General features: G+C 55.5%; 3 protein-coding genes across 3 annotated transcripts; all 3 read left to right on the top strand.

Moving 5' to 3' along the window:
- Positions 1-6,326: 6,326 nt before the first annotated feature.
- On the top strand, positions 6,327-6,656 carry GLRG_03710 (uncharacterized protein; the record flags this gene model as incomplete). The annotated part of the gene is made up of 2 exons (XM_008094395.1): positions 6,327-6,430; positions 6,485-6,656. 2 exons carry the CDS (start codon positions 6,327-6,329, stop codon positions 6,654-6,656), a joined length of 276 nt encoding a protein of 91 aa, XP_008092586.1.
- Positions 6,657-13,470: 6,814 nt separating this feature from the next.
- On the top strand, positions 13,471-16,135 carry GLRG_03709 (leucine Rich Repeat domain-containing protein; the record flags this gene model as incomplete). The annotated part of the gene is made up of 2 exons (XM_008094394.1): positions 13,471-13,503; positions 13,598-16,135. The coding sequence occupies 2 exons, from the start codon at positions 13,471-13,473 to the stop codon at positions 16,133-16,135; spliced, it is 2,571 nt and encodes an 856-aa protein (XP_008092585.1).
- A 1,238-nt stretch (positions 16,136-17,373) lies between these two features.
- GLRG_03708 (uncharacterized protein) lies at positions 17,374-17,727 on the top strand (the record flags this gene model as incomplete). The annotated part of the gene is made up of 1 exon (XM_008094393.1): positions 17,374-17,727. One exon carries the CDS (start codon positions 17,374-17,376, stop codon positions 17,725-17,727), a length of 354 nt encoding a protein of 117 aa, XP_008092584.1.
- Between the last annotated feature and the right edge of the window lie 4,744 nt (positions 17,728-22,471).

The raw sequence follows: 22,471 nt of genomic DNA, 5'->3' as shown, positions 1-22,471 counted from the left end.
CCGCTTCCAAGGCCGCAGAAGTGGTGAGAGAAAACATGGCAGGAGCGACTTGAACCACCTCGGCCAGCGAGGCGTGTGTGCTCGCCAGCAAGCTGACCAGCCCGCCCGTCCATACATCGTAGGAAGCTTCTCCTTGGACGCTTTCATATCTTTCTCCACCCAGACCGGAGATACCCAGAAAGCACGGATCGGCATGATGCCCCTGATCGACTCCTGTCTTGGCGTGACCCCCCCCTGATCATCGGTCACGGTACTGTGCGGTGGACCGACAACGACAAGTTTGGCAGCCCACGATGTCTTGCCTTGTCCTTGCCTGCCTATAATGGCGTGCGTCGAAGGGAGCGGCAAAGCCGAAAGTACACTACACCAGTGCGCGCGCGGAGCCGACTCCGTCCCAGCCTCACTGGAAGCGGTAGAGGGGTAAGACCACGGCACTTCCCTGATATCCCATGGACCCAGAGGATGGGATTTTGTGGGAATGGAAGAAGGGAAGGCAGGGAAAGAAGGCGAGTTCCGTTTGATACGTGGACGAAGCGTCAACTAGCGATCTCACATACGAGTTTCTTTAGCGGATGCGAATCGAGCAAAGGCCTACGGGATCGGTCATGGTCGCGATTAGAATCAAGGGCGGGGTGAAGATGTAAGAGGGGAGGGGGGGATAAGGTCCGAGAAAAAAAAACAAGTTGGCTGGCCTAGTTGACCACGCGTCCCACCTTGACGGATGGAATACCCAGGTTGGTCTGGCTGAGAGAACGGTTGCTGGCGATCTGTGGCGGTCAGTCAGCCTCGAGTTTTACGGAGCTAGGGGACGAGGCGGCGAGGCAGCGAGGCTATCCCTGCCTGCCAAAAGGCCACGTCGGAAAACCTTCAACGGGCAACGAACAAATATCTCCCCCAGAGGGTGCGCAGGCGGCAGGGAAGGAGAGACACCTGAAGAAAAATGCACGGCTTGCAAGTGTTCTGCAGCGCGGCACGGCGCAGGACGGGAAGTTAATCCTGTCCCAGACACGGAGCCGTCGATCGCCTTGTCTTGAGACGCAAGGGAGTGAGGGGCATAGATGCAAAGCGGAGGGGTTTGGCCTTTAGGTGAGGCCATTCCCAAAGAAACCAGCAACCGGTTAGAAAACTTGGTTGAGGGGGGAAAAGGCGAACGCCGGGCGCTTGCTGAGCGGTGTGAAGAGGCCCCTCCCCCCTCACCGCGCGCGTGGGATTGGTTGTGTTGAGGTATAATCCTCTCTGAAGCAGACGAAGGAGAACAACGGTCGCCAGTGGCCTTTCCTACAACCCCGCTACCGTCCTATTCTGGCATTCTTGGTCCACCCCGCCTTTTCTATATTTCGAACGATGCCGTCATCGCCCCTCGGTCGATTCGTCCGACAGTCGGGGGCTGGTCGCCAGACAATGAGTTTCGGCCGATGTTGACCCCACTGGATTGAGTGGGCCACTCTACCTACTTTTGCGCCATGCTGGACTACACTAGGTATTTCGAAATTTGGTATCCGTAGCACAGGGCGGGTTCCGAAACCCCCCAAAAACAAGCAACGGGGCCAGCAATTGCGAAGGGGACGTGCAGACAGGACTCGATCGCCTTCTCCACCCTCCGAGATGGCGGCTCCGGGCGCCGACATCAAAGAGGCCCGTTGAGGCAGTCTGATCTGGCCGACTGCATAGCCGCTTCCTCCCTGTCGAGGCAGATGGGACGAGACAGCGAAAGGTAGACCGGTACAACCCGACATATCTGTACATTATTCCTCTGTACTGCCGCATACCCAGGAAGAGTGCCATGTGACTTAGTTTGGTTGCACCACCGTCGAGGCAGAGTCGTGCACACACAACGACGCGATTCGCACTTGCGGTGTAGGATATTGCGTGAGCAAGTACGACGAGGGGGGGAACCGGTTCCGCGAGTCTTCCTTCGACCCATCTTTCCAAAAGTGCCCGGCGCAGTCGTGCGGTTAAGCATATACGGTGTATCGAGCACAAAGCGATGGATGCATCGATGAGCTTGCTCGCAAGCCTCGACTGTAACATGACGGCGCCTGCGTAAACGTTCAGATAGACAATCAGCTCATAGTGGTCTAAAGTGCCAATCCATAGTGTACGATACCCGCAGAAAGGAAGCAAAGAACATGGCTGCGACTGGGTCTTTTGACGTGCGAAAGCGGAGATGGGCGAGTAGCGCAAGACAAGGTCCAGGGTTCGACATGAACCCCTTAGATATGTGGTGCAGAGCATCCGAGATGAAGCAGTGGGGGGGGTCCCAATCCGATTAGAGGCGGCCTTAGCACTACCTACTACTCCGTATGTAAGGATAAGAAACTGGGAAAGTCAGCATCGCGAGCATGGCATCAGATCCAGTGGGTGCGGGACTTAGATCTCGGCAGTGGCAGAAACGGCGTGTCCTCCAAAGCACACGGTAACACTGGCATGTCACAGAATGCTGGACCAGGCCAATTGGACATGATGCTCTCGGTACAACGGTCGCGCCAGTGTCTGTATGAAGGCAGCTCAAGGAGAGGCGGGGTTTCATCGGCGGCAGGGCTAGAGAGAGCCAGTGCGTGCCGTCGGCCGTTGAGTTCGCGAAGGCGGACGAAGGTGGACGAAGGTGGATGGAACGTGCCAGAGAAGGCGACGACGATTCAGAGCGCGTCTATTTGCGGGCGTATGTGTATGTGGGTGGTCTTGCGTACTCGGGTTGCGTGGTGCAGGTGCAGACGGGAAGGGCGTTTGGTTGGCCGCCGCCAACTGACCTCGCCGACTTCCCCCACGAGATCGAGGGGCAGAGCTCCAGGGTCCAGATGCCCCTCCTTTTGCTGCCTCGTTGCCGTTTACTCATGAGCGAGCAGATAGCAGCACGGACCACCGGAGAGATACCTACTGCATAGGTTTAGTAATCGACTACGTACCGTACCGTCAACCGCCCTCCAGCCCATCACAACCGACGGTGCTAGGACGATTTCGTGATAGCGCCGCTTACTCGATAAGCGGACAGACTGATCCAGCGGTTGCTGTGCAGTCTCGCTTGCATGAAGGGGAGAGAGACAAAAAAAAAAAAAAAAAGGTGCACAAGCCTGCAGGAGGAGGCGAAAAAAAAGCAAAGATTTTCTCTCGACGAGCGGTGAGCATTGAACAGGCGTATCGCTCCCCAGCCCGACCAACCTGGTAACCCCTGTCGAGCGAAGCAGCCAGTGAGATGACAAACGTCCATTCTGTCCAACATTCCTCATTCCCCATGACCCCAGAGTGGCATGTGCCTCCTGTTGCCCAAGATTCCAGCTCTCGGTAGATGGCATTTCTCTTGGAGATCTTCAGGGTTCAAGTAGCCTTGTTCTTCTTCTTTTGCCCCCCTTGGAAATCCCACCTTAAACCATGTAGCGCGAGCGTCAGTGACGCCGTTGTCCAACTTTCCCGTCTCTTTGCCAGGATTCCCGGGACATGGATAGGAGTACGGAGTACGGTGTAGCTCACGCAACAACAAAGAGAGGATCGCCCGGATACTGGATCCTCATTGCGCCGACCCAACGACCGGCGATAATTCCATTCCGTCGTCCGTCATCCGGGCACCACCCCCCCGACCGACGGACAGATTCGTGTCACCCATTGTCAGCTTCAGCAAGAGCAAACCGTCTGCTCCTGCAGCGGCTACGAGCAACGTTGGTGGCAGAGGCGCAGTAGTGCTGGTCGGCGTCGACGCTAGGTACCTATGTAGGTAGGTAGGCATGTACAAAGATAGTCCGTCCAGACCATCATGCTTTTGTTATGTCATCACGGCCCGCCGGCGTGCGCAGAGTTCGTCCCAACGACGACGTATCATATTTCCGGTTGGCATGCTGGGAATTCTAGCGACATGTCGTTCGCGCGCTTGTCGAATCCCTCCCCCCCATCCGCTACTTCTGACTCGTCGGGATTCCCATGGCAGTCGATATGCCGAGTTGCAAGTCTCGCTACTGCAGCACTCGGTCGCTCACGGGAAGCCTACCTAAGCCACCTAGTACGCCCTGATCCGGCGAGATCGACGGATGTTCTGCCGCCACCGCTCGCTCGACTATGAAGGCATTAGAAGAAAACGACTCACGCTCAAACGTGAATCGCACAGCTGGCCGATCGTGCCCTGTCAGCGAGTCAGCCGCCGCCCCAGTCTCTCCTCCGGACATCCAGCCTCGCATGTCCGCCATCTCATTGGTGTGTCCGTCGTTGCACGCACCGAGCCAAGTAGGGAGCCACATGCGCGCAGGAGCGCCACTCCTCACTGGTAGAAGGGCCTTGGCGTCCGAACCGGCTCGGAACCGCTGCGAGCTCGGTGGTTAACCGTCGTCGTCAACTGCCTCTAGGATTCCCGTTGTTTGCTGGCTTGTCTGCCAGCTTGGCACAGCAACACAACTACCATCTCTCTCTCTCTCTCTCTCTCTCTCTCTCTGCCTCTTGTCACGCCTGGGTGATGTTTTTGCCATCGGTGTCTGACCTCGGGTGGCCCTCGCGGAAGCTAAATGCAGAGAAGTGCCTGAATGTCAAATGATTCCTGCGCCTGCAGGTCAGGTCGCGCGACTGTGAGCGCCGCATGCGCAGGCGACCTAGTCGGGTCTGGCGCCTTGTCTCACTGTCGGGGGGTGGGCGGTTGTCGAATGAGGAAACGGCATCTGCCAACCCGCACCCTCCATCACACCCTTAGACCCCGAGATACTACCACCTGCATCCTCCACCGCCTCCTGGCGAAACAAACACCCCCCGGAGAAGAGCCATGCCTGAGACGAGCCTCAAGTGCCTGATGATCGCCTCTCTCGTACCTGGGTCAGCGCAACGTCTGCAACACTTGAGATTCCGGGGCTGACTCGCTACTTTTGCGATTACGCCTTCCGACCTCGCCCGCTTCCCCATCTCCGTCCAACACGTCCAAAAAGACATGACCGTCAGACGAACCCGTCTTTCGTGTGCGATGGCGGGCAAGAGAGAGGAGGGGGAGGGGGAGGAGGAGGAGAAAGAGGAGGAGGAGGAAGAGGAGGAGGAGGGGTATGGGGCCGTGAACCGACTCGTCGTCGCCATGGTCCAACGGCGCGCACATGATGAATGCTCAAGTCCAGCTCCCGCGCACGGAGACATGGCGTCCAAGCCGACCTCGACCTACCTACCCAGGCGACTTGCTGCGATGGGGAGGTTTGCATGCGTCTGGCAACCACTACACGAGACACGGCGTCGCGATCGCGATTCATTCTCGCCGTTGCCGTTCATGCGTTTGCCTCATATTTCATCCTGGATCTAGGCCATTCCTCACGAACCTTCGGAGGAGCGGTGAGGGGCACACGGCGACACGAAGGCGCACACTTGGTGCCGGTGTAAATGAAAAGTGAGAGAGACTCATCGTGCACGATGACAGGTAGCATACCACGGCACGGAGCGTGTAGATTGAGGGGAAGCGCCGAAATCAAGCGTAGCCTGTAGGGCAGAGGACCATAGGACTGCCAGAGATGGGGGTGAAGATGGTCGCCAATTCGCCGCTCATGGAGAGTGGATGCACAGTATTAGCCCTTCAGGGTGTGTAGTGTACCCGTACCCGCGCAACAGTCCAAGTCGACATGTTAGCATTTTGTAGCGTCTACCTCGGAGCGACGTCTCTAGAGACTCACGCACCGAGGTGCTGCAACCACCCGCGCGAGATGGGCCGGCCGTGCACTCCCGTTGGCTGACCGACGTTTGCGGCCCCAAGCCAGGACGATGCTAACCGGGAGGCCAATCGAACGTTGCCGAGAAAGAGGTGTAGCCTACCTCAGTATACGGTACTTACCTAGGTGTAGGTGCAGATACCTAGTCCCATTTCCCAATGGAAGACGTACGCCCCTGAAGACCGACGTCTCTGTGGAAGACTATAGGCATAGGAGCTCGCTTCAAGTGCCACTCGTGTTTGTTAGAGACGTAGAGTACCTGTGCTAGTTTACCTCGGGCATTCTAGCTCTCCAACTTCCACTCTTCCCCCCTTTTCTGTTCCTCCTAGCATGTACGATGGTATCCGGCCGAAGTTTTTTCCCCCTGTTAGGTAACTAATGCTCACCCCCCTGATACAGAACTTCACTTTTGGTGAATATTCCCCCTCTATCATGATGTCATCTATGGGGGATAACATCATAGGGGGGAAAAACTTACCCCTGCCACCCTGTAGGTAGACGTTTACCCTCGCGCGGACTTATGTGCCTGGGAGAAGCTTTTCCAAAGAGACCAGCGAGACGACGGATTAATACCTACAGGAATGCGGGGAAGACGTGGCTATACTCAGCACATGGATGCTGCTCCGCACTGACGGATGCGGGCGGTGGCCGGGTGAGAGAGAGTCGCAGATGCGGGCTAACCGCCCCGGCTCCCAGAAGTCACAGGCGGGCGCTGGGTGCATTCGATACGTCAAGGGGACTGTCGCGAATCTCACGATGCAGCCATTCGCAGAGTGAGGCGTCGGCAGCGGCGCTTGACCGATGCATCTCTCCCCCTTGCCGCGAAGCGAAGAGTCCACAATGATGGATGCCGAGCGGAGGGGGTTATGTAACGGCGCGTCAGTAAAGTATCCCGGGCCCTCGGAGACCAACGACAGCGAAGCAAAACGGAAGAGCATGCTGCACGATGATGACAACGACGACGAGGAGTGGGAGCGGGAGAAAAAGAGAGCAAGGTGAAGCGCAGTCGTGGAGACGTGGGAAAACAGGCCCAACGTATGGGCGGTCGACGTTACCTGGAGATGACCAGGGTGTTGACAGGTAGTGTACTTTAGTGTGTTGTTGGCTGCACGAAGATGTTCCACACGCATCTGTCACCATCCAAGTGCCATTTTCCCACGGGCATGGGCGATGTGATTGATGCGTCGATGCATAGCGCAGCGCAGTAGAGGGGTGAAGAGGAGGGGTTCAAGATGACGGTGGTGATCGTGAACAAGGTATGGCCTAGAATGGGAATAGGCGTTGGGACAAGGATGAGATGCCATCCACACACAGTATTTGTCTTGTCTCCAAGATGGTGTCGAGACGAAAGAGAAGCAAAAAAAAAAAAAAAAAAAAGGCCACTGCGAGTGAAGTGTGGGGGTTGAAGAAGCCCGTGAGCTGGGGTCGCCCGGCTGGTCTGCAGGGATGATGGTGAAGAGTATCGCTGCGGTCTCCAATCAGGAGGCATCGCAGACCACGGGCTGGTGGAGGTATGACATAATTGTTGCCCATTGCGCGCGTCCTGGGATGCAGCTTGCCCCCCCCCCCCCCCCCCCCCCCCCCGCCGGATTAGACTCCATACTGACGGGAAAACGCTGTTCGACGCCCAGTTCTGCCGTCGCTGGATCCAGTATTCTTCCGCTGTGTATGTGTGTGTGATGCGTCGACTCGTTGCATGCATGCGGCAGAAGGCGGGAGAAAACAAGGTGAGATGGATGGGGAGGGGGGGGGGAAGGAGGTATCATTTGCGAGCTTGTCATCGGTACAAGCATACAATAGCACATGGGAAAGTGAGGAGGGAGGGGGGCATCAACGAGGCCACGATCCATCTGACCGGCGCCACAATTGGTTGCAAGCAAGCGCCGTAGGAGAAGAGCCGAAAAGGGATCGGCGGGCGGAAACCAGTGGGGGAACGACAACCAAAGCCTGTGGCTTCTGCATCGGACGTGAGGAGGAGGAGGAAAAGGCAGATCTCTCGAGTCCTGCGCGGCCCGGAACAGATGATGGACGCGACTATCAAACGAGCGATCGGCAGCGCTGCTAGCGTCCCAAACACAGATTACCGACATGGAGGATGAGAGACATAGGTAGGTAGGCGGCGGCCGTTCTTGGATTAGCAGCTGCCGGCCGTCATGGCGTCCAAGTCGGGTCCGATGGGGACGACGGGATTTAGGACTAGCCTCGCGGAGGGGGTTCCGTTGTAGAGATAACGGCGATGCCGGGCGTAGGTAGGTTGTTTCTAAAGATGCTACTATTTTGGACCGGCCAAGTTTGGGGTTTGAGGCGCAATGCCTATCTGAAATGGATCGACGTGGGGAATGTTTCTCAGCCCTTTTCCTTTCTACTCTGTCCCTCTCTTTCTCTCTCTCTCTCATTCTTTCTCCGTTCCCTTGCCCCAGGTTTCATGTAGCTAATTGCTAAATGCGTACTCGCGGTGGCAAACATCCAATCTATGTGTTTGACACTCGGAACCCGGAGAAGCGGATAGATTGACGGCAAGGCGGCAATATTTGAAAGCTACTTCCAAGTTGCCCCAGCGTCGTAGCCGTCTACCTATTTCCATACACGACCACTATCTGTGTCGGCACGTGCAAACCTCATTGACGTCAAGGCAATAAACGGCTTGACGTGCGCAGGAGGAGAGCTGATGAGGCTCATATACCTGATGTTGAACAGTAAGCAGCGATTGTCACGGAGAGAACGAAAAGTCAACGGTGCATGACGGGTGAAGTAGGGACCCCCCCCCCCTTTTCCTCTCTACTGTTGCAACGTGCGATAGTGCCTCCTATACGGTACCCCATTCCAATTATCAGCGATAGCAGCGATAGCAGCCGTCAAATATGGCTTTCATGGGGATGCATTGTCGATGATCGGAGAAGCTCCAGAGCTAGACGGGGGAACTGGCAGTAATTGACAGAAACGGACAGGGTCCAACGCTCCTTCTGGCAAGTGCTGGCCGACGATTCCATGACTTCCCTGCGCAAAGGTCGTCTGGCGATTCCAAAACTGACGAGCGCCCGCGCACGGACGTAGCAACCATCCCGGCCGCTGAGGTTTCCTTGCGCAGGGAGGGTGAGATGCAGATTTTCCTCATCCGTCTCCTATGTGTACCAACTACCACTATCCGTACATGGTTTATGTATGGGGAATACCACGTAGTACTGTACCACCGCTAAGCGAAAGGGAAGGGGGTGGAGGAAAGTTGGAGGGTCCTCTGGTGGCTTGCAGGGTGCAAATTTGCCCGGGGTCCCTTAGTGCAAGACATGGGATGACCGTGCTGAGATGGAGGGGCCTCGAGTGGACCGGCAGGCGGAATAGGCGAGGGAAAGACGAGATTGACCGTCTCCGCCACGATCCAATGTCGTCGTGACAATCCATGCGCATTATTGGACGTTCTGAGCCGCTGCAATCTTACCGCGCTTTGCTTTTGCCGTTGCCCACTGCGCACTATTGAATTGAGTCGGCCGACAATGTTAATGTCAACACCGGCACGGAGCTGCGATGCGGCCCACGACGCGCAGCCCAAGCGACCTCGTTGCGCGTTGTCGCGTCCGAGTCGGAGAGGGGCCGCAACAACAACACACACGCACGCACACAAACACACGTACAAACACACTAGCTACCCGATGTTGAAATGGCATCATGCTGCAGCGGATCGCATTGTCGACGTGGAGCTGGGCCATCAGACAACATACCAGCCATCGCGATGGGCAACGGCGTTGCGGTAATGTTATGCGCATGACGAGCAGACGACCATGGTCGCTGGAATGCGTTATCAACGGCCCGTTTTCTTGTTGGCCTTGCCCTTTCCTGCCAGGCATGTTGCCAAACGTAAACTACCTAGATGTCGGCGGTGCAAGGGCGGCGAACCCGTCAACAAAAACAATATTTTTCCCCGGTCCAAAGTAAACAAGGGGAACAACACGTGCGCTACTGCGTACACTGCAGAAAATGAAATAGTCTACGGAGTACTACGGCAATTGGCGGTTGGACTGGCTCGCCGGCTCACTGGCTTGTCCGAGATCCTTGATGCTAGTTCGCATGAATGAAATGAGGTGGAAATGCGCACCAGCCGGTCCCGAGGCCGAACCCGCCGGGGAGTAGCGGGCGAATTGGCCTTTGCTCGACGTTATGGACGGTGCGCTGCCCGCGCTGCTTGCTCGCATTCGCCTGGCCATCCCAATGCGCTGGATCCGGACCGAGTCGCAATGATGTGATTGTCTCGTGTGCTAGGAATGCGACAGCTACAGAATCCGGAGAGTCTGTGTGCGCCCCGTGCTGGTAAGATAGGTAATTGTTGGTGACTTGACGAATTCCGGGGAGAAGGCGACGTGCGGAATGAACAAAGTCCATGCAGTAGTAGCCAAGTGAGACTCGCCGGTCGACTGTGGGAACGAGGCCGAAGATGCCATGTCGTTCGGGGGGGGCATAGACATGTCTCTTTGATTCTTTTCCCTCACTCCATCGCTGGCTCCCCCCTCGTCGTCCATCTGTACGATACTTCGTGCCTTCTGCTGCTTGCTGGTCGCTTGTCATACGTTTGGAGCCAAGCGCAAGCCCCATCCGTAAGCCAGGATCACTGGTCGGTCGAACCCCTCCTTGCACCCCCCCCCCCCCCCCCTCCCCTTAAGGAACTCCGAAATCTCGGCGACAAACGGGTGACTAGGTGGTGGCCTTGGCATGTACAGAGTACCGTACCGTCGACTTTTCCCACTGGCCGCTCATCGGCCGCCAGTCTTAGTGACCACCAACTAGTGAGTGGTGACGGACGGTTTGCAGCGAACAATCGTGTGCTTTCGCAAATGTTCCATTCCTTCTCATGGCGGCCTGTGTCATCTGACTGTCCTTTGCCGTACGCCCGCTCGACGTCGCCACGGTCACCAATGGCGAGACAAGCAACGGCGGAGGTGGCGGCGGAGGAAGGGGTTCTGGTCGATGGCTGTTTCGACTCAATCAACGTTGCTGCCACGGAGAATTGAACACAACGGAGGTGGGATTGTTGTTAGGGGCTGATGGGCCGGGTCGGCCGTGCGCCGGAGGGCTCGACGGATTGGATGCTCCCAGGTAGTATAGTCCATCTGTTTAAAGCCAGTACCAAGAGGTATCTAGGGTGCCAAGATCCCAAATACCCACAGCCGGCATACGGGACATACGTGCATGTCATCTTTAGGGGTGTCGTAACTCGCAAGACGTTGGCGGCATGGCCCATGTATGTGGGAAATACCACCTATCCAGGGGAGAAGGGGAAAGATAACGGGGCTCTCACGGGGGGGTTGGACATGGAGATGGCGGCATTCAATCATGGACGAGTCGAGACTGGGAAAGTCGAGTCGTGGCCATCGTCTGTTCTCGAGGAAATGCATGCAGTACGAATGCGGATAGGCGGCAAGGGGGGGGGCGATTAGTGTAGAGAGAGAAAGAGACTGAACACGAAGGAGAAAAAATTGACAAGGACAGGAGACCAGGGCCAAAGATCAAACGAAATCAGCCATCAAATGGTCAAATGCACCCTGTCGCCGCATGCTGCGCTTGCGATGCACGTCTTCAAGCCAAAGGTGCAAGTCAAACAGGCGTGCAGCAGAAGCGGCAGGGAAAAAAAATATTGTGACGAAGACTGCCAAATGGGAAGAGGCAAAACAGAAACACACGGAGTCTGCAAGTGCAGGTGCAGGTGCAAGTGCAGGAAGGCAAGTACCTCACATGCAGACCGCTCTCGACGGCCAGTATTGGCTGACTGTTAACGAGGCGAGTCACGATGAGGATGGGCAGGAAGGAGGGAGGGGGCAGGAAAGGTTGGCAGAAGGCAGGAGCAACTAAACATCGTGAGTTCCCCCTTCTTTCCCTGCCTCACCAGCGCCAGTCGATGATTCAGGAGAAGACCAAAAAAAAATAAAAAAAAATAGTAGGAACCCCCCCCCCCAGCCCAGTTGCAGTCGAAATGGAAAGGTCCATCTCGCATATTCCTTACTATGTACTCCGTAGATGGCCTGTGGCTCTTTCCCTCATGTACTCAGTACTTTGCACGTCCAACCCACCAACTGCTCTCGCTATGCTTTGAGCAAATGACCCGCCGCACAGAAGGCAGGGATGACCCCAGTTGCTTAATCGCTCTGTGTATCCTCTCCGCGCCAGTGTCTGTCGACCCTTCAAGAGCGGCGAACAAGCACCTTCCCCTTCTCCTATTGTCTGCCGTTGCTGACAGCCAGAGGCTCCTCTCTCCCACCCGGCCTAGAACAACTGTCGCTTAATTCCATCACCGCTGCCGCTGGCGAACCTTCCTTGGCGCTTCTTGGACAAAGCGTGCAGGGTCGACTAGGTAGCACGTCCATGGGCGCTTGAGTGTCCAAGGGCAGCTGGGGGTATGCTAGTCCAGGAGGGTCAGGGTTGTGCTTCTGTTCGATATCCACCCTTGGAGACGGCGACGGGTCTTGTCGACAGACACCCAGTCCAGGGGTGTCCTGGTGCAGGGGTCACCTGTCAGGGTAGGCTGGCTGGTGGTCTCTCTTCGCTGCATCTGTGGATTTCATGGTGTGGATGCAGGTGGGTTAATTGAGTGAGAGGTGTGTGTGCGGCATGGGTACGTACTGCGTGTTCCAAGGACAGACACGAGCGAGCGAGAAAGAGAGAGAGAGAGAGAAGAGGCAGAGAGCCAAGGTGCGTGGGTTGGTACGGTAGGCGGCGCTGGGTTCACTGGACCACCAACCATCGGGGAGCCGTAGGCGACCATTGTTATTATTAAACCCGGACCCCGTCCGACCACCCCCTTCCCTTCAAGAAAGACCCTTCTCGGTTTTTCCTCACACTCCTTTTCTCTGTGTTCTACAGAGTCGTCGTGAGGAGGTTGGAAATAGCTTCCTTGACCTCGAATCAACATATCCAGCCTCTTTTGCTGTCTACTCTCCCGACAGTCCCTTTCGACTACACCTCCCTCGCCCACCCGTCCGCCCGAGGAGCTCTGCGAAATACAACACCAAGAAGGAGAGCCACTGTCGCCGGTGAGCCGTCTCTTATCTATCCCGCCCAAAAGGTGAGTGCTCTCTGTTCGGCCGCGCCGTCGTGGTCTGTCTGCCTTCACCACAACAACACCAAGAAAGAACACAGGACCATGGCCCATCACTGCCGTCTTTTGCCTCTTGCCCAGCCTGTTACCTCGCTTTTGTGACTCCTCACCACCTCGCCTGCTTATCATGTCGCCTCGTTTTCGAGGAACGAGGCAGATTTTGCCTCGCACCGCACCCGCACGCACATCTGTTAGCATCGTCGCCTGTTACATCTCTTCTCTCTGCCCTGTGTTTGTTTGCCTGTACTGTTCACTACTCACCATTTTCGGCTGCCCTCGTTGCCCTCGGCGTCTTGCACTTCTCCCCTCGAAATTCCTGCCTTGTAAGACAAGACGGCTCCTGCGGCATCTGCAACGGGATACATCGCTTGTGGCCCCTCTCACCAGCATGCTCACTCATCCTGGCTGTGCTGCCAAGCAAAGTGTCGCAACAGCGCTTCTCCCCCTTCCCCAATAACCTTTCACCCCGATTTCTGACTCTCACTTGCTTTCAAGACGCCCGACCACGGACCAACGACGTACTAACACCCCTTGTAGTACAGGCTGCCGTATAACCGGTCACGACTGAACCTCCGTCGTCCGACCTACCTGCGAAATCCGATACAATACTCGAGAGACGTCCTCGGACCATTTTAGACGCCAGTCCTCGCCATTCCTTCATTTTCCCCGACCCCTCTCCCCCAGATACCCTTATACCCCTGTACTCCGTCTGCCCTCGATGCGTCCTTGATCATGGATTCGGAAGACGGGGAGTTGTTCATCAAGGTACGTCAACTCGCGACGACGGGTTTTTTGTTTCTACTGCTGGGTCTCGCCGCCTAGCCTCCCGCGCCGGTTGTGCTAACATCACCCTCTGCAGCAACTGGCCAGCTTTGTGCGCACGCACGAAAAGGCTCTCGCCAACGCCTTGCAATTCCGAAGACAGGCAGCCTCTCGCCATGGCGCCTCTCAGAGTGTCAGCTCCATCGCCTCGATTCCCACACCGCAGTCCCCGGTCGTCCCTGAACGGCCTTCGACTTCGGCTTCGACCTCGAGCGGCCTCGCATCCGCCCTTTCTCTCGGCACTTTGAACTTTACTTCGCACAACGTCAAGTCAGCGAAGCTGGCTCTGACGCCACACCATCTTTTTTACCTACTTTCTCGATTCGAAGAACTCGCCATTCCCGTTGGCCCCATGAAAATTCGCCTCGAGAACCTACACGATAGTTCTACCGCTGCCAATTACGTCTCCTTCTTGAGCAACACCCAGCGATCCCGAAGCAGAGGCTCCGATGTTGGCTCCATACACTCCGTGTCCAGCGTCCGAAGCGTCATGTCGGGCATGTCGGCTCTTTGGACGAGCTTCGGCATCGGTGCCAGCATCTCGGCTGCGCGAACCGAGCGACAAAAGGCTGCCATCCAAGCCGACCTGAAATACCTTTACTCGGCCTTTACCAAGATTCCCTGCCTGCGACTTGCGCCCGATTGGCGCGCCCGGCTGATCCGTGGCTACGAAGAATTCCCATTCGATTCGGCTGTCCCGCTGTACGTCTTCAAGAATTTGCAAGCCCTCGAAGTGAGCAGCATCGACTTTAGACAATTCTTTGGCTGGGATCGCTTGGCCGAGCAGCTGAGGTCGCTGACGCTCAAGCGCGCCGGCGTGGAGGACCCCGCGGATATCCTCATTGACATTGTGCTTGACGATATGGACAAGAGACGCAGGAGGACCTCGAAGCAACAATCCTCACCCACCACGCCTTGGCCCGCGAGCTCCAGCCCTCGCAGGAGTCCCGTCATCCCGCACGCCGAGCTTCACAAGTCGACCTCGGTGCCCTGCTCTCCGGAACCGCGCCACTCCACCGGTGACTTGGGCATCGGCTCCATGAACATACATGACCATGCCGTTGACGAGATCCCCGGCGAAGGCAGACGGCCCTCCCTGGCTAGAACTGAGACGTTTGAAGCCATGTCACCACCCAAGGGATCAAGACCGCGCAGCAACTCGCCCACTCGTCCCGCCAGCTCCCGCAACCCCTCGCACATGAGGGGCGGACACAAGGTCCGCCGCTCTGGCTCTGGTAGCTCGCATTCCAGCCTCTCAGACTCGTGGCACCACAGCCGCGTTGGAAGTTCGTCGAACCTTCTCAACATGGGCGTTCTGCCAGCATCCAAGTGGCGATTCCTGAAGCACCTCAGTTTAGCCGACAACTCGATGACTTCGATTCCTGCTACTAGCTTGGTGCCCCTTGCAAACACGCTTCACTCGCTGGACTTGTCGTCAAACCTGTTTACTCAGATTCCCGACAGTCTGGCCACACTCACCGCGCTCCGCGCTCTCAACCTCTCACATTGCATGATTGACGGGCTCCACTCCCTGACGCGCAATCCTCTCCCGGCTATCTCGGCCCTCAACCTCCGAGCCAACCGATTGCAATCAATCGCCGGCGTGGAGAAGTTGTATCCCCTGGAGCGATTGGACCTTCGAGACAACCGCTTGTCGGATCCCTTGGAGCTTGCCAGACTGACCGGGATCCCCGACATCCGGGAGATCTGGGTCGAGGGCAACCCCTTCACCCGCACTCACAAGGACTACCGCATCACCATCTTCAACCTCTTCCGCAAGACGCCGGGCTACACTGAGGACATTGTCATCGACAACAGCGGCCCAACCTACTCGGAGAGGAGATACTTGGTGGAGCGTACGCCGGTGCCAGCTGCTGTACCGGTCGTCAAGCCTGCTCCCACCGTCATTCCTGCCGTTGACGTGAGCAAGCCAGCTATCATCTACGATATCCCGAAGGAGTCGTCCGTTCTCCGCAAGGAGCGGCCTGTCCCGAAGGCTGTCACTAGCGAAGTCAACACTAGCTCCACTCGTCGTCGAAAGACACCCAAGCGGCGAATCGTGGACCTGTCGACCACAGATGCATCCGTTAGTGTGACGCCCGGTGTCATGCAGGCGGCTTCTGGGAACGTTAAGGTTCTCGCCGCCGATGCCACGGTGACTGCAGCGGGTTCGGACAGCAACTACCGCATCTCCTTGGCCCCAGAGATCCCTCCCTTGCCATCGGCTATGCTCTCCGATAGCCGGAAATCCAACTCTCAGCCCGAGGTGCCCCGCATAGATACCAGCGTGGTTCCCGAGCTCCCACCCATCTACACAACCCGTGAGGCCCCGCCAGACTCTCAGGACTGGGATGTCAGCGGGGAGATATACCGCCGGAAGATCGAGGCATTGCGGGACAAGGTTGGAAATGGTTACCTCAGTGTGCTCAGTGAGGAGGGCTGGGATCCCTCCCGCCCGCCAACATACTCGGTACCAGACTTCAGCCCAGCCTCGACTGTTCGACCTAGTCCCACAACCCCTCGGACTACCTCACACCACCCTCCGGCCATCCACAGTGGCCGCACCCTTGGTTAAATCGAAAAAAAAAAAAAAAGTCGCCCTTTACACATGATACCCTTCATGATACCCACCCCCCTCTTGAGGTTCTATTCTACCATTGGGCTACATTTTCGAATTTTCCTTCTGCAGCATCGCATACCGCACTGCAACAAGCATGGACATTCAATACACGTCCGCCTCATTGTGTTATTGGTCATTTATCCCCATCATGGTAGAGCATAGCGTACGAGGCGTTTTTGGTTTGGCGGCTATCTGGTTTCAGTGTCCGCATTTTCCTTCTTACAGTTTCCACTGCCCAAGGTGGGTAGAAAGCCACAATAGATCCTGTTGCTTCACGTCTGTTCTGGTTTCTTGGCGCGACCTCGACGAGGTCTCTCTAGGGATGGAAGGGGTAAAAAGCGAGTGACGTTGGGCGTGCAGGATTCTTCTCTTCTCAAGACTTGTCGACCTCTTTTTCTCCTTCCTAGTTACGCATATTGCGGATCCGGGCTTAGCTGGCGTTGGTGGAAACACATCTCGAGTGGCCTGTGTTGTTCTTTTAGTATCACGGGGCACGAAAAAAAATTCCCGCATGAGTTTGCTTGCATAGTAGTTTGTTCTTATTATGGTAGATGAGCACTTGTCTTAGAGACAAGCTGGTGGGCGACTTCTAATACATGATGACACGCATACTTGATTGAAAACTTTCTGACCACTTTCCACTGTGCCTCGTAATACTTGACGTTATCTCTGAGATCTAGCTCTCTTCAACCTGGTCTTGCATGACCTTTTGCCTCTTCGTCGTGTCCTTGACGGCTATGTCGACAAAGGATCAGAGGCGGGACCATACGATTGTTTTCCACGTGCTGAGTCTGGATAAATGTCGATATTTGACTGCTTATTCGTCGAACAGTAGGAGAGTATTCAACCCTGGCGTCGACCTCCCCCCTCCCACATCATAACCACCTTAAGATGCACAGAACCTACTCTTTGATTAAGCTATTGCTAGGTATACGGAACATGACAACTCAGACCAGCCCGAGTCAACTGTGTTAAGCAGTGTCATCGCTCACCCTCTCAGCTAGCAGGGATCAGATGACATTGAAATCCAGACTGAAACGTCATCCAAATTCTTTATCCGCACTAAAAGTTTCAGTCGGTTACTCTGACCTTCAGGAACTGACTGAGATTATAGAATTATATACCAAAGCTTTATCGTCTGGTAATACCTGTACACTACTCGCATGTTCTCAGCGAATTCCCTCGAGCCACCAATGACTGAGCTGGTTTCTTCAGATAACAACTTCCCGCCTCACAAGACGGAGTTTTCCAGGGCTCGTTACCAGATCGCAAAGATCCTCGACACAAGTGGGAACGGGGCAAAGGTCGAGGCGGAGATGAAAGTTTCTTGGAGCGATCCTGAAAAATCCGAGCCCCGCCCCGGCGCGAGGTACCAAATGACGCCCTTGCTCGATTTTGAGAACAGTTGGAGGCGTTTCATGGACGCCAATGAGGGGCTGTTCTACGGCGTCGTTCTTTGCCGAGGGCTTTTTGCCTTTCGCCCTTCCGGTGCCGATGGCACCGCACCGAACACTCGTGTCTCCTTGATATCTTATCGACCAGCGTAAGCAGGCCCCCGGCGGATAGACACGTTGGCACTTGCTCTGGGTGGCGTGGCCGCTGCAGGGTATTCGGAGAGGGAGCGCGTACGGTCTGTTTCCTTGTGCTAGGAGCAACTCGAAGCCAGCCATGAGGCAAAGCACCGCTTCGATTATGATCCGTCCGTCGATCTACACGCTCCTATAACATGTGCATCTTGTTTTATTCTGTCTCCTTCTCCTGTGAGTCACTGTTGATCAAAACGGAAGCCAATCCAGACGCATAAGAAAAAAGCGTATGTAAGGCGAGTAAGTCAACGAGAAAACGGCAGATTTATGGTATTGTTTCGGGTGAGCATTCCACAGGAGTCACCGTAGTACAACCACTACATATGAAAACAACAGGTACCCAAGCTATTGCTGAAGATGATTCCATGTGATGTCTCGAGGATACTTTGTTGTGCTCGTCAGCCATAAGGGCCTACATGATAAAAGGCCTCCTTTCGGCTTTACTGCGGTGCGCATCATCTGTCACACCGTCCATCGTCCGAGGTCGATCATTTATTTACCTCGTGTGCAAAAGAGCGTGGGAACAGATACGGGAAGCAGAATAAAATGAATCGAATGACAACATGGAACCCGGCAAGGCATACCGCGGGGAACACCATTACGTGTCCTCTCATGGGCATCTAGTCGCCGTGCCCACTTTTACAACCTTATATTGACTTGTTATCCATGGAAAAGGCGTCTATCCATCACTGGTGTCTTCGGAGTGACCCGCCGCCGCGTCTCGTAGGCCAGCCCTCCTGGTCTTGAGGCACCATGATAGAACCGATGGATGCAACAGGCCCTTTGAGATGGGCGATTCCTGCATGAGGGGTGTCTCCCCCAGCAGCGCCCAATTGATTCGGAAAGGCCGTTTTGAGACCGGGGAACATGATGATCACCTCTTTATCAAAGGAAGCGGGTTCCCTCATGGAGGTAGCAGATACATCTGGTGGTATGAAGACATGGATTATAGGGCTGCAGGTTCCTCCCTACTCTGGCCCCGCAGGGGACGGCATGCTTGGTATTTCCATTGCAACCCGGATAGTCCAATCCGATGTCATAACGCGCGAGAAGGCGTGAGTTTCCAGAAGCACAGGCGTAGTATAGGAAGTATCCATGGGCAAAGATGATTGGAAATCGCAAGTTCGCCTTCAAACCCAGTCGCAAACGCTAGATGTCAGAAATCGGGACAAAAAGCAACACAAACAGTGACATCAAACGGGGCAACCCGTTGGCGTCGCTGCAAGCTACAAAGGCGGTGCCGCGCGGTTACGATGACAAAAAGGTGTACCGGAAAGACCAGATTACCTGGTGTCCGGTTTCGGTCCGCATGAATGACGGATGTTATCGACCACGATTGGCGATGATTCAGATTTCCAAGCCAAGACGGATGACTTGGACATCTGCTCTTCCGTGTTCCAGCAGAAGCCTCTGTGGCCAGACAGCGCGGCGTGGCAGGAGTGAAACGCGGATGCTAATGAAACTTCCCTGACATGGCCTTACTCGGAGCTTTATAAGCTCGGAGATCTTTCCCTGCAACCGAGCATCACAACCGCCCCCCAGTATGAGCCGTCTAGGGGGGGCCTGCAAGACAGCTGACAAGAGAAGAAATAAAAAAGCCGCCAAACCAACTGCCACCAATTATCGCTTTGTTCTGTACACCGGTGGCCCGTACACGCGGGGCTATCCCGATGACCACCAAGAACCAAGACATGCATTCGCAGCCGCCATGCATCGGGATACGTTGGAGAGGTGTAGTACCAAGGAGCGGTTCCCTGGCCTAACCCTACTTTCCATTTGACGTATTGGCAGAGCGGGTCGAGCAGCGTTCCGGGATCGGCCCCCAGGAAGAGCACGAGTTGTCTGTCGACTCGCGCAGGTTGTGCCGGCTGGGGTCATGTCCACTGACTCATTCATTGGTCGGTCGTTGGTATCGGGAGAGACTGAACGCGATTCTTGACTATTCTGCCGCCCCGGCCCGATAGCATTCGTCCGAGCCGGTATGGCTTCACCCAAATGATTGTGGAGAAAAGGAAGTTGGCATCATCCCGAGTAGGTAATGACATATTCCCGAGCCAGATGTATGAGTTCGACACAACGTCAACCCCGGGAAACAACAGTGAAAGCACATTAGCCGGATCTTTGGGTGAACCCCAGGCCGTATAGTGGCTTGAAATTTCTGCGTCGACAATACCCGGCCACGGAGGCGGGTGTCACTAAGACAACCGGGGACTGAGTTGTGGCTTGAGGCAACCAAGGAAGCCGAATTCTAAATCTCAGCGAAACAGATTTTTTACATTTGTTAAGCGCTGGCTCACAACACGAAAGTTTTCAAGGCTTGGGCAAGACGCCTAATGGATGGGTTGCCGTTGGAACCGTCTTTGCACGCGAGCAACGCTGACTTTCATCATCAAGACTCGTCATGCTAGCGTTGTCGTATGTATGCCACCCCCTAAAAGGCTCGGGGACCCATTGAGCAGAGCACCTGAAAAAAGCACCCTCCCATGGTTGAAAGAGCAGGATGCATGGGCTGGGAGATACCTTCATGCTCAAGCACCATTCAGTAGGTAGGAGACGATTGCTGGGGATGGTATAGTGTAGGTGGAAGCAGGAGCAATTTGGACAGACTGCTAGTGGACCAAGGTCGCAGCGTTCAAAAGCGTCTTACGCTTGAAGGTAAGCGAGACCAGCGACACGGGTTGAAAACGAAATGTGAAAGGTGAGGATAATGTCCGATGATGTAGTTGGGGTTTCACGGGTGCAAACGCTGACGCTGACGGGAGGCTTCCCCACTGCCGCTGGGGACTTGCCAGACCGACCCGATGAAGCGGGTGGTGACCATGACTTCGCTTGCGAAGACTAGGTGAATGTGTTGGGTCTGTAATTGACATGTCCCGTGAACTCTGCAATTATGCGCTCCATTGTTCATAACGATCGCGCCAGAGGCGACCATCGTGTTTGGCGATCGCAAAGACGCATTGGCATCAGGCTTAAACAAGATGGTGCTGCTCGGCTGGAGTGTTGTGATTCCCACTGATATCATTATTTCGGTGCAAGGTTGATCGGGTGAGTGGTTGTCGAGGATGGACTCCGGAAAACACACGAGGGGGTCTGCTGATCGAAGGGAACAGAGCAGCTGATTAATACGACGAGCGCATCCACCTTGGGGCCACTCGACCGACTAGATCACTGGGGATCTTCAACCCTGTTGAGTCGCGGAGAATATTCTCGGTGTGGTGTGGGAACTTGATCGGTCGGGATGGGCCAACCGAAGGACCGCACAGTTCGCCCGCAAACGCATTACCAGCGAAGGAACAAACGCTCCAAAGGGCATGTCTTGACAAGAATAGCGAGAAGCATGCGATGCCGGTACGGTATACATGTTGCCAACGGCTGACGACTGACGACTGAATGACGCTGTCAGGACGTCATGGGTAAAGACGTGAGATGAAAAGGCTTCGCGAACCGTGATCTCTAAAATGCGTCTGGACTGATCTCTGACCGCAATTTATCTAGCTGATCGGAACCCTGATCAGAGACTTGCCGGACAGGGTGGCCATGTGGTGGTGGATTAGTGGTGTCCGATCGAGAGGGGGGGCGGGCGGTAAGGCACATTGGCCGCGACTTGGCCGCCTCGAGAAAGGGCCCGGAAATGTGGAGGTAGATCCGGGGTTGATTGCAGTGCCATCAATAACGGTCGCAGGTCTGGTGACTGCGGACGTTCGAGCAGAAGGCTCTCGACTGCGTTGGCGTGCGACGGGGCTCTAATTGGATCGATGAGGAGGGTTCCATGGCGCAAGGAATATGATCTTGTGCTGATGCGACGAGTCTCAGCCTTAGCCATGGTGCCACCATTATGTATAGTGCGAACCCACTTCTCGGCCGAATTGAACAACGTTCTTGTCTTGTCGCGATGTGCAACCCATCGAGTCTGAGCTTCAACGAAATGACTCGGTACATGTAAACTTGTGGTGAGATGTGCGGTGGACCTCTCATTGCCTGCATGCTTGCCGTGACGGCCTCATGCAGCCAGCCATATGGCAACCGAGTGGGTAGGTTATATGATGCACAGCAGCGAGCAGACAATGGCCGCACTGACGAGACGGGCAGAGGCGCTAAGAAGTAAAGATGTGATGATGGGATGGTCACCGCGGCCAACGGCCGGGGAGGATAAACGGTAGCTGCCGACAAGGGGACTACGTACGGCCCTGCCAGGAATGGCATTTCGATCTGATAAAACCCATATGGAAAATGGGGAGCGTATCCAATCAAAAGTCATATAGAAGACGCTAGTGTGCAGGTGGATGCGGGTATGGCTTTCCCCCCAAAACCTGAAGCGAACCCCATTCACCCCCTGCCTCTTACATCTGCAGATGACTAATAGCGCGTTGCCCCTGCGGCCAACAATGGTATCTAGGTCCGTGCGTTTCAACCTCACGCGTTCTCTGTTTTTCGCAGGAGTAACTCTGAGCCGCAAGTTCGACATCACCTCGTCTCCTGATGTCCTTCTCAACTTGTTTCCAAGCCAGTATTACTTTCGCTTTCACACTATAACCTTGTTGCGTGTCGGAGATACGTGCACGGTCCCGTTTCGCCAATGCCCCGCCCCTTCCCTCAACCGCACTACGACTCCGCGCGCCACCTCCTCCCGACGCGGTGATTCTTGACACTCCCCCTCATAGCCCATCAAAAGAAGCATAATTCCAAGAGAAAACAATCGCCAAAC

The sequence above is a fragment of the Colletotrichum graminicola genome (genome assembly GCF_000149035.1).
Source record: "Colletotrichum graminicola M1.001 genomic scaffold supercont1.11, whole genome shotgun sequence".
Lineage (NCBI taxonomy): Eukaryota > Fungi > Ascomycota > Sordariomycetes > Glomerellales > Glomerellaceae > Colletotrichum > Colletotrichum graminicola.
This window is presented reverse-complemented; position numbering and strand designations above follow the sequence as displayed.